This window comes from Hyperolius riggenbachi, chromosome 2 (genome assembly GCF_040937935.1).
Source record: "Hyperolius riggenbachi isolate aHypRig1 chromosome 2, aHypRig1.pri, whole genome shotgun sequence".
In the NCBI taxonomy this organism is placed as follows: Eukaryota; Metazoa; Chordata; class Amphibia; order Anura; family Hyperoliidae; genus Hyperolius; species Hyperolius riggenbachi.
In genome coordinates this window covers 158377591-158390575 of record NC_090647.1, presented here as the reverse complement: position 1 = coordinate 158390575, position 12985 = coordinate 158377591, and the positions used below count along the sequence as shown (strand labels likewise).

General features: G+C 41.9%; 1 protein-coding gene across 1 annotated transcript in view; it reads right to left on the bottom strand.

The window, feature by feature from the left end:
- The window catches only part of SIAH3 (siah E3 ubiquitin protein ligase family member 3), a 144735-nt gene extending 132975 nt beyond the window's left edge, over positions 1-11760 (bottom strand). Inside the window, exon 1 of the mRNA XM_068267752.1 lies at positions 11519-11760. Within this exon, the coding sequence (XP_068123853.1) occupies positions 11519-11653 (135 nt within the window). The 5' untranslated portion in view covers positions 11654-11760. The remainder of the gene's footprint in view (positions 1-11518) is intronic.
- Positions 11761-12985: the final 1225 nt, after the last annotated feature.

Sequence of the window (12985 nt, the reverse complement as noted above, 5' to 3'; positions counted from 1 at the left end):
TGGGAATACGGTACAGGTAGTACCCGCCCGCGAAAGAGACACAGCAAACAGCACGCTAAATATAAGGCAACGGTCACGTGAGTTCCGGCGAAAGCCAGTTGCTTTGCTCAGTCGGGTATGTGGATGACTGGAAGCCCGCATGTAATGAGGAGCGTGTATGAATATATGAGGTGGATCTTTTGATCAAAGAGAAATGTATAGGAGAATTAAAACTGTATTTTGTCACCTGACTCATGCTTGATATGAGGAAGATCTACTACTCTGGGAATTAAGGGCCCTGAAGATTAAAATACCGGTAAAACAGACAAATTAGGAGTGCACAATTTGGCTCAAATCCTCATTTCAGCAACAGCTGTCTTTGTTTTTAAGGGGTAGGAATTTTGGAAACATTGTGCGTGTTATTTATATATATGAAATAAAAGATTTTTGATTGAGTGGGGCGCCCCTTTAATCAATTGGAATCTTGCTGCCTGGGATCCTGTAACTACAGCTTCATGCCATAGCGGTGTGTGGAGAACTTAACGTGGAGAAGAGCTACATTGTGTGTGACACAGGCAGCTGGAACGCAGGACTATAGGAAGTGGAAGCAGCTGGGACGCACGGAAGTGACGTCAGACACCTCAACCAGCCGACACGCGGAAGCTCGCAACACGGCTGCTTACACTACGGGCAGCGTGGGTGAGTCAGTAGCCGCTGCAACACAGAAACGGACCCCCGTGTGGACAAATTCCGGTCGTGAGGGACTGATTCTTTCTGGGGATACGTGAGTAATTGGCTAACTAGTTGTGAAGAGCTTCCAAGCATAGGAACTGCGCCCTCAAAAGTTCTGGTGTGAGGTCTGATTCTGTGGAAAGGACTCCATCCTGACATAGAGGTGATACTGCCACGGATATACGAGAGGACAAGGTCCTTATGCATGTGGAGGAAAATCTTTTGAGTACCGTTTCATTGGAACGAGTTTTATTGCTTTTTATATCCTGGAAATTGTAATCGCTTTCATATATATATATGTGCATATATTTTTTATAATTTTTATATATATATTTTTTTCACATTTTTTCTAAATCCCCAAAGGGTCATCAGAGGGCTTGGTATGAATATGGATGTGATTGATTGAATGAATGTATGGTGGATCGCTATTCATCCCCTTTGTGGTGTGCGCTCTTGATTGTGTGGAGATATAGATATTAGTAGACTTATGTGGTTGTATGTACGTGCATATATATATTTTTTTTATATATCTTTTTACATTTGGTTCCAATTAGGAACAAAATAAAGTAAAATAAAAAATAAAAAATTATTTAACCCTATATCTTGCGCTCCTCTATTTGTATTTTGAGATAAGGATCCTTGTTTACTCCCTGCTCACAGACCTGGGAGTTGGACTGACACAGAGGTAACGTAAATTCTGAGTTCACAAGTTCAGCTATATAGGCTGAGAAAGAGTTTTTAAATATCATCAGCCTCATACCAATATAAAAAGTTTTTGTCCTTATTCAAGCTCTTGTCCACAGCTTTGAACCAATTTATAAATTTTGTTTCTGCTATTAATCGATCATTTGACGTTTTGAAGCCACCCTTCAGGGCAGTGACACGACGATCATACATGCTGTGTCCGTTGGACCGAAAGTGTGTAGCAACTGGGAGTTCAGATTTGGTATCGTTAATAGTTTGCCTGTGTCCATTCATAAGTTTGCGCAGAGTTTGTCCACTTTCTGTTCTGTTTTACATAAGGCATCTCAATGACATGTATTTATGCTTGAAAAAAAAATCTGTTTTCCCTTTTGATGTTGCATGTATATAGCTGTCTGTACCACCAGCCTGCAAACTAACAGGATGTAAGCCCAACGAAGGCTGCAAGGCCGAAAGCTTGCTTATTTTTATTCATTTTTAGTTAGCCAATAAATGGTATCATCCTGATTTAAAACTTCTTTCTTTATTTGCTATACTTCCCTATTGCTCAGGGATCTATTTTAGAACACAGTTAATAGAACATTACTTTAAATTAATTAAAGTTTTATTAAACATAATGCAGTTTTTGTAAATAAAAAGACAATTAAATAGTCCATGGGGATGGTAGGTTGAAGGTTCTGGATGACAGAGACTAAACTCTCCTCCCTGTATCCCCATGTTACTGCAGGGGTATTAGTTCAGCCTGGATGCTAGCAGGCAGCTGTATGATGCAAAAACTGTGGCTTGAACAACAGCTTGTACTTACATTTAGTACAATTCCCTGCAATTGTGACAGCCATACATAGTTCTCCCTCCTCCCTTCAAACCTTTCTCACACTAATGTCCATTACTGCGTGCGACAGTTATTGTCATATCTGTGATCTGTAAACCAGGTTTGAACATTACTTTATGCATGTCCATTGCCATTACTGTCTATGTCCAGTAAGCAGGAGAGGAGCATAGAGGAATGGTATAGAGCACTCTGAGTACTGATATCATATCACACACAGGTCACTGATATATTAATTATTATTATTAATGACCACCATGGGGGTCTTGGGTGGTTTTGGAGGGGGCAATGAGAGGCTTCAGAAAGTTGTCAGAGTAGCAGATAGCAATGTGATGTGTACAAAGGGCAGGTATATATACACAGCTAGGTGTTCTCTTATTACATGAGTGGAACAAAATCAATAATTTATCATACATTTCTAGTTATCAGAGCAGGCGACTCTAGGTAGTGATCTAGGTCAAAAGATAAAAGTCCAGTTATGTTTTAGGTCCTGTCCACACTTCTGCGTTCTGTTGCTTATTTCAGCAATGCAATGCTAGTGTGATCTGCAAGGACATCATACAGTGAATAGACAGCACTGTGTTATGTTTTCACTCATGCACTGCGTAGTGGTGCATTCCAGCAATGTGCTGCTATATGCATTTTGGTGTGCTGAGCAGTGCAGTTCCATTCAATGCAATCAAATGGGATCAGCACTGCAGTGGCCAGCAATGCAGATGCTGTGTGTACCTGCATTGCTAGCTAATGCCCATATGTGGACAGGCCCTTACGGGACCACTATGACAAATCCCTTCTAATGGAGGATTCTCAAAGTTTCCTTTATTCTTTCAAAAGCTCTCACTGGCAATGACTTATACAAAACTGCTGCCGGGTCTACCTAATCATGTGCACATTATTCTGGTAGTTAGACTGTGCCATTCAGGAAGTGCATTTAAAGGTACCCTGTCAGTGTACTCATGGGCATAGCAATCACCCCTGCAACCCCTGCCGTCGCAGGGGGGCCCAGAGGCTTTGGGGGCCCCTCCACTTCCCTCTCCCCAATCTCAAGTGCAGCCAAATGGCAAAGAAACCTCCACATTCACTCACAAAAACCATGTGCAGGACGTGTGTAATTATTTCCTGCCTCCAGAGGCTGCTCAACAGCAGAACACCGCTGCCATTCGCCGGTTCACAAAGGACAAAGGGGCAAAGCGGGCCTCATGCTCTCATTTTTGCAAGATGGCCCTATAAAGTCTAGTTACGCCCCTGAGTGTACCAGTCCAGAACTAATCAGAAAAAAGGTTTGAAGTCATCAGATTAATAACACCTACTATAAGTAACAGCTACTCAATAATGAATCCAACCTAATTTAATATGTTCCTTTCACTCATAGTCACAGATCCCCACTCGAAAGTATAAAGAGGAAGGGGAGGACCTGTGACGTCACGTCTGAGGAAACCCGAGCTGCGGGTGAAACGCGTCACATAGGCTGGAGTCACGTGACTAACCTCCTTGCTACGCCTCCGCTCTCCCCCCGACTATGGACCTGACACTGGCGAGAGATGGGCATGCTGGGAATACGGTACAGGTAGTACCCGCCCGCGAAAGAGACACAGCAAACAGCACGCTAAATATAAGGCAACGGTCACGTGAGTTCCGGCGAAAGCCAGTTGCTTTGCTCAGTCGGGTATGTGGATGACTGGAAGCCCGCATGTAATGAGGAGCGTGTATGAATATATGAGGTGGATCTTTTGATCAAAGAGAAATGTATAGGAGAATTAAAACTGTATTTTGTCACCTGACTCATGCTTGATATGAGGAAGATCTACTACTCTGGGAATTAAGGGCCCTGAAGATTAAAATACCGGTAAAACAGACAAATTAGGAGTGCACAATTTGGCTCAAATCCTCATTTCAGCAACAGCTGTCTTTGTTTTTAAGGGGTGGGAATTTTGGAATCATTGTGCGTGTTATTTATATATATGAAATAAAGGGTTTTTGATATATTTGATAACTGGAAGCTCCCCCCAAAATCTCCTTTTTCTTATAAGTAACAGCTACATAGGAAAAAAAAAACATTTACAGTGCAGTTTACTCTTGGACAAATGATATACATATGTAAATATAAATATATATATATATATATATATATATATATATATATATATATATATATATATATATATATATACATATACACTGGCGTACCAATAGGGGATGCGACCCCTGCCGTCGCGGGGGGGCCCGGGGCCCCCCTAGGGCCCGGCTCGGGGACTTTTGGGGGCAGGAGGGGTTGCAGCATAAGAGGAAAGTGTGGCAGATCGGTGTGGAGGGGGAAAATTACCCCCCCCCCCTCCCTCACCTCGGGCTCTCCTCTCAGCGCTCCCCCTCCTGAAATCATTGGTGGCAGCGGGCAGGCAGCAGCAGCGGTGGCTGCAGGATGATACATTACCTCCTTCTCGCTGGAGGACTTCCGTTCTAAGAGCTTCTGTGTAAACAGGAAGTTGCTCTTAGAGAACAGAAGTCCTCCAGCGAGAAGGAGGTAATGTATCATCCTGCCGCCACCGCTGCTGCTGCTGCTGCCTGCCCGCTGCCACCAATGATTTCAGGAGGGGGAGCGCTGAGAGGAGAGCCCGAGGTGAGGGAGAGGGGGGGGAATTTCCCCCCACCACACCGATCTGCCACACTCTCCTCTTATGCTGTGACCCCCCCCTGCCCCCCAAATTTCTAGGGATTTCTAGGTACGCCCCTGTGTGTGTGTATATATATATATATATATATATATATATATATATATATATGTATGTATGTATGTATATATATATATATATATATATATATATATATATATATATATATATATATGTATGTATATATATATATATATATATATATATATATATATATATATACATATATATATATATATATATACATACATACATACAGGTCCTTCTCAAAAAAATAGCATATTGTGATAAAGTTCATTATTTTCTGTAATGTACTGATTAACATTAGACTTTCATATATTTTAGATTCATTACACACAACTGAAGTAGTTCAAGCCTTTTATTGTTTTAATATTGATGATTTTGGCATACAGCTCATGAAAACCCAAAATTCCTATCTCAAAAAAAAAGCATATTTCATCCGACCAATAAAAGAAAAGTGTTTTTACAAAAAAGTCAACCTTCAAATAATTATGTTCAGTTATGCACTCAATACTTGGTCGGTAATCCTTTTGCAGAAATGACTGCTTCAATGCAGCGTGGCATGGAGGCAATCAGCCTGTGGCACTGCTCAGGTGTTATGGAGCCCCAGGATGGTTCGATAGCGGCCTTAAGCTCATCCAGAGTGTTGGTTCTTGCGTCTCTCCACTTTCTCTTCACAAAATCCCACAGATTCTCTATGGGGTTCAGGTCAGGAGAGTTGGCAGGCCATTTGAGCACAGTAATACCATGTTCCGTAAACCATTTACCAGTGGTTTTGGCACTGTGAGCAGGTGCCAGGTCATGCTGAAAAATGAAATCTTCATCTCCATAAAGCTTTTCAGCAGATGGAAGCATGAAGTGCTCCAAAATCTCCTGATAGCTAGCTGCATTGACCCTGCCCTTGATAAAACACAGTGGACCAACACCAGCAGCTGACATGGCACCCCAGACCATCACTGACTGTGGGTACTTGACACTGGACTTCAGGCATTTTGGCATTTCCCTCTCCCCAGTCTTCCTCCAGACTCTGGCACCTTGATTTCCGAATGACATGCAAAAGTTGCTTTCATCCGAAAAAAGTACTTTGGACCACTGAGCAACAGTCCAGTGCTGCTTCTCTGTAGCCCAGGTCAGACGCTTCTGCCGCAGTTTCTGGTTCAAAACCGGCTTGACCTGGGGAATGCGGCACCTGTAACCCATTTCCTGCACACGCCTGTACACGGTGGCTCTGGATGTTTCTACTCCAGACTCAGTCCACTGCTTCCGCAGGTCTACCAAGGTCTGGAATCGGTCCTTCTCCACAATCTTCTTCAGGGTCCGGTCACCTCTTCTCGTTGTGCAGCGTTTTCTGCCACACTTTTTCCTCCCCACAGACTTCCCACTCTGGGAACAGCCTATTCGTTCAGAAATTTCTTTCTGTGTCTTACCTTCTTGCTTGAGGGTGTCAATGATGGCCTTCTGGACAGCAGTCAGGTCGGCAGTCTTACCCATGATTGTGGTTTTGAGTAATGAACCAGGCTGGGAGTTTTTAAAAGCCTCAGGAATCTTATGCAGGTGTTTAGAGTTAATTAGTTGATTCAGATGATTAGGTTAATAGCTCATTTAGAGAACCTTTTCATGATATGCTATTTTTTTGAGATAGGAATTTTGAGTTTTCATGAGCTGTATGCCAAAATCATTAATATTAGAACAATAAAAGGCTTGAACTACTTCAGTTGTGTGAAATAAATCTAAAATATATGAAAGTCTATTGTTTACCAGTACATTACAGAAAATAATGAACCTTATCACAATATGCTAATTTTGTTAGAAGGACATATATATATATATATATTTGTGTTTTTCCTTTTACAGCAGTTACTTGTTGTAGTGGCCCTTATAGCTGCACTAACTACTAGACTGAATTGATGCATGCTAAACCTAGCAAAACAAACAGAATATCACAACACTCAACACAATGTGGTGAATTGGAATCAAACAGGTACACAGCATCAAAATAATGTCATGTAGGAACAGTATTGAGGCATCCCTTTATTCCATTGTATACTGAAGACAACCTAAAGCAATGCCAATAAAAGCTATTCCACATCAGACTGCAGGTATTCCTTCACCTAGGAGTGGCTGGAGAAAGTCACCATGGCTCTAATGTACAGAATGTATTTCATGAGCTACCTCTCCCTAAGTACAGTATTGCTAACCATATGTATACATTAGCTTTTCAGCACACAGCAAGCAGAAGTCACTTAGAAAAGTTCTTACTGACTAAAGTTTATAGTACTTCTTTTACCATGTTTATAATAGTTTTGTGCTTACAAGATCCTTAAAGGTTTAATAAAGATAAGTTAAGAAGTCCACAAATGCGGCTTCATGTATTCAGGGCCCAAGTGACCCACATTGCTTATGGAAACACTTCATTCCAGCTGTCAACACATCACTGAAGTTTGCAAAGCTGAGTATAGAGGCCACAGGTATTAATAAGTCACCAGAAATGCATTGTAAGTCACACAGCAATAGAGTAGCAATGGGTTGTGGGCGGTTGCTGCCAGATTCAGGCACTAAATTACCTCTGGTATTATTCATCATCATTTCTTGATCAAGCTATTACCCACAGTTAGAACATATAGAAAACTAGGCATATAAATGAACACACTGGAAAACTGCAATGACAAATAGTATTCCATGGAAACCTAACTCAATTTATTCCCATTTCACTTGTGTCACACACGCAAAGCAGATGAAAGCTGGTGTTTTTAATTGGTCCTCCATGAGTGATTATACGCTTTTTCTTGTTAGCACTTTTGTAGTAGGCTAGACTAGGAAGTATGGGGTATTAAATGTACAGGAAACATAGTAAATAATGCTTTTACTGGACAAAAGTAATTATTTTAAAATAAATGGCTCAATTGGTTTATTATTTCTCTGTAATTATATCTGAATATACTTTATGCCAATATTTACAGTGTATATTAGACATGAAAGGACAAATGCCTTAAGAGGCTGCCATATTTATTTCCTTTTTAAACAATACCAGTTCCCAGGAAGCCCTACTGATTTTGTAGGCTGCAGTAGTGTCTGAGCCACACACCTGAAACAAGCATGCGGCAAATGCAGTAAATGGAAGTGAAGCATCTAATCTGCATGCTTGTTCAGGGTCTAGGACTAAAGGTGGCCATTAACGATACAATCCTGCAGACAATCGATTGGTCCCATCAATCTGATTGTATTCACTAGAAAATTTTTGCCCGTTAATGGGCACAACCGATCATATCTGATTGATTACTGTGGAGATCAGTAACAATCGACCATCCGCGAGATTGCATTGGTAATGGCCACCTTAAAAGTATTAGAGAAAGGCTCAGCAGGACAACCAGGAAATGTGCATTGTGTAAAGGTGCCCTGAGATGAACTAAATGTCAGGCTTTATATTTACCTGGGGCTTCCTCCCTTGAGGCTGCTCAGTCCCTCACCATCTCCCCGGGCCACTCCTCTGGCCAAAGGAGCACAATGGAGGAGTGGCCAAGGAAGTGCACGTGTGACAAAGCGTGACTTGGGCAGAGTACCGGACTGTCCTGTGGGGGACAGGAGTGGCCCAGGGAGACAGAAAGGGACCAAATGGCCTTAAGGGGGCTGGAGGAAGCCCCAGGTAAGTATAAAACCTGACATTTAGTTAATATCACGTTCCCTTTAAATGGAAATAAATATGGCAGCCTCCATATATCCCTCTTGGGTCAGTTGTCCTTTAAAGGGATACTGTAGGGGGGTCGGGGGAAAATGAGTTGAACTTACCCGGGGTTTCTAATGGTCCCCCACAGGCAACCTGTGCCCGCGCAGCCACTCACTGATGCTCCGGCCCCACCTCCGGTTCACTTCTGTAATTTCTGACTTTAAAGTCAGAAAACCCCTGCGCCTGCGTTGCCGTGTCCTCGCTTCCCTTGATGTCACCAGGAGCGTACTGCGCAGGCACAGACTATACTGGGCTTGTGCTATACACTCCTGGTGACATCAGCGGGAACGAGGACACGGCAACGCAGGCGCAGGGGTTTTCTGACTTTAAAGTCGGAAATTCCAGAAGTGAGCCAGAGGCGGGGCCGGAGCATCGGTGAGTGGTTGCGTGGGCACAGGATGTCTGCGGGGGACCATTACAAGCCACGGGTAAGTTCAACTCATTTTCCCCCGACCCCCCTACAGTATTCCTTTAAGCAACATGTTGATTTCTATCACATTGATATCTAGCTGTCCTGTGGGTAAATGGTAAGCAGTATTTACATCTCTAAAAAAATCTCTTATTTAACAATCTTCAACTAAAATGAAAATATCATTATTAAAGATAAACATAAACAGAGAGACTAGACATTTTTAATTATCCTTAAGGTGTGCTGCATTCACATTTATATAGTTAATGGACAATCACGCAATTCATGATTGCAGCCAATCAGAACTAAAGCACTGTATAATGTGCTGTACACCAAATCTGCATGCACATAGTAAAACAGACAGAAAACGTTGCCATTCTTTGAAAAAAAAAAGTTATGATCTGCTGAATGCAGCATATTTACCCATTTAAAATTACAGTTAGTACTGCACACTCTCCAATAGAGTGCAGCATGCTGTACTCCTTGTCTCTTTGTTTACATCTCTACCTACTTGGCAGTCACTATTGCTACTAGAGAGCTGCAGAACTTGCAATGCTACTGTTTGCTTTTGGGATAGATTAATACTTCATTATATCAGTATCCTATAGACCACCTCACCTTAATTAGTAGTAATACTCCTATACATTTTATTACTATATTCAATTGATGTATGCCTGTTTTTGCATACAGGCTCTATTCTTCACACCAGTGAGTGTGAGTGAAATAGCTGTGACATTTATCAATGCCTAACACCTTTCTGTGACATTCTGCATAGGTTTAATATGATATGAAAAGTCCTTCACGCAGCCCAATAGAAATGGCCAACATTCATCTACAAATGCATAGCAACATGCACATCATTGTTATTATACACACGTACAAAAGAGATGCAGTTCACATCTGTACCAAAGAGGGTTCCAGTCATCTATTTATAGTTGACTTTCAGTTGCTAAATGTGGAACTTCAAGATAACAATTATACATCTCTGACCTACTCCTTGCCATGTCTCTGATTATGTCTCAGCACTTGCTTCACAGGTCCCTTGCTGCAGCAATAAGGTGATCAATCTACAGCTCACTGTATTCCTGACAACAGCTATATACAGACCATTAATCACAACACAGCTTACACACAGCAACTACACGCAGGTAGGATGTAAACAGCTGCTTGCGCTGTGATCAGTGGAGGAATGAGCGTGGAGGCACAGCAGGCTCCCTCCGTACAGGTACGGCTCATGTTTCAGCACCACCCTCCCTGGACAGCAACAGCACGACACGCACTACCATTCACAGGCAACTCTTTCCAGAGACCAATAGAGTATTCATTAGGCTGGATGTCCACCACAATTTCTGCATATAGGGGATCATGATTGTCATTATGGTTCTGTGTTGTATATATGAAAAGTGTGATACAGAACATACAGAATACAGCTATAGTCCTACAGCATCCATCCAGGTGTCATCACTTAGGCAGTGTCCACACTTATCAATCAAAAATCGTGTACAGTTTGCAAGTTTGCACAAACATGTCCGCTGCACATACAATTGAATCAATGGAGATTTGCACTTATGTTAAAAATTGTGAAATTGCGCTTGGTTTTCGCATCCACGAAAGAATCTTGCAGCATAAATTTGCACACCATGTGCAAATACTTATCAACTTTTATTAGCTACTCTGAAAGAATGCGCACAAAATGCGAACGATTGCACATAATGTATAGAAAATTTGCTAACAAAAAAAATGTTTGCTGTTTCTATGTTTCTACACTGATAAGTGTGAATCCTACCTCAATCTCCATACTTTGCACTGAAAATAAATGTAGCAGCTTGGTTGCTAAAGGCAACAGGACCAGTTAACATAAATCACCGAGAGATCGTGATAGAGATCGGTGTATCACATCACTCCATATACAAATAGCTATATATTGGCACCATGCATTGATATCCACAGAAGACGGTTTATTCCAGGAACACGATCTAGAGTTCTGTAGTACAACACACACACCAGCACCATGGAATCCTCATTCATCAGGACTTCTCATTAGAACACAATACAGTGATGATGACCTTAATAAACAGCCTGCACAGAACAGATGCATGACAAGGTCGCTGCATACATATATACATGCACACTAGCTAGGTAAATACATCCTCAGTTCGCCATCACATCGAGAAAACTTAACGCAACTGCTTCTCCAGATTACAACATTTGCCCTCCAGCTGTATTTTCCATGCAAATTAAGTGATGATAAATCCTATTATGAACGCTTTGAAAATCACATCTTACATAACGGCAAGAGAAGCAAGACAGGCAGAGAAAGGAGCTATGAATCAATAGTACAGCCCAGAGAAACACGAGAGAAGGGGGAGCCTGCAGTCTGGGAAGCAGGAATGGAGCTCTGAAAACAGCAATGTCTTTCCCTTCCATCTGCTTCAGCTTCTGTGTTAACTCACCTTTGAGTTTTGTGTAGGGTTCACCACACAGACCAGCTGCCCAGCTGAGGAGAAGACTCTCTTGGCTTGATAATGCTGAAATCTTAGGTGGATCAGATCTAACACAGCCCCAAAACACTGAGTAAAGAAAAGCATCACAACTTTCTGCCTCTTCCCCTGTCTTGCTCAGGGCTTGGGAAAAGCAGCCTTGTCAGTCCTGGAGGAGAGGAGGAGAGGAGTGTAGCTGTGCCTGAACACTACACTCCTGCACAGTCTAGCATGCCTTCATATTTATGATCAAAATAAGATGGTTAGAATCTTGCAGCAGTGGGCTGACCAATCAAAAGAGCAGGATTGTTATCCTTGAGGACCAGAGCCAGCCAATAACAAATGCCTCCCCCTACTGAAGCTCCCTGATGAATAGAGGTAATGCTAGGGAATGTACTACAGCACATTACCATACATCAGCGCATCACATTAATCTTCCCATTACAGACTAGCAATGCCAGCGCAACAGTGAAGCCAGAAAATGATTGCCTAATGTCTTCATTTATTAATTGAATCACTTTAACACACTTAACCATCAAGGAAGAAATTCAGGTAAAAGAAAAATACAGTAAAGTTGAGGCAAGGAATCAGCTGTGCTTTTTAACTTACCATAAGCAGATGTGGCTGGACTTCTACAGTTTATAATGACAATCCATAGCAGCTATTGTATTGGATTTCTATCCCATTAATGCTGGCATGCCTGTCTTTATAATATGTCTTTTCAGAAAGGGCTCTAGAGGTAATAATAGAGTGCATGCAGAGAGCAAATGCAGAGCACAGACAAGGGCAGCAGGACCGTATGCGGAGAGCATAGCAACCTCTAATGTACAGTGTTAGAAGGCTAAAAATATCCCTTGCATGATATGTGATTAATGCATGAAGGCAGAGTACTGAAAGCCAAGGAAAAAGGTTGTGCAACTTGAATCCAGCCATCACTGGCTGCAAGTAACAGCCTAGCTGTGTAACCCTTTCCCTGCCTTGATCAAGCTACCCCAGCACAGCTTTCCTGACTGAGACAATTTTCCTTTATTCCCTTTGCAGAGCTGTAAAGCTCATTACAGACTTGAAAGTTCCCTAAAGACCCCCTAAGCCACAATGTTCCCCAGAAAGCAGAGGGCTTTTAAAGTAAAGTGTAGAATGTTTTTCTGTCCCATGGCAGTTGAGCCACTGTTTATCAAACTGAACACAAAAATCATTATTAGCACCCGTAACACACAGAAAAATGTGCTGGGCTGACAAAGGAGAAAAATGTCTGGGCACAAAATAATGTGTTTTTCTAAAATTATTGACAAATGGATAAAAATTGAACCCAGGTGACTATTTCTAGAGAAAACCCATCTTCAGGCAAAAAATTGAGTCTGGGTTCACACATAGACAATCGCATTGCAGCATTGCGTGTTTAAATCACCCTGCGGCTGAGTGTGGGTGATATGCTTAGCT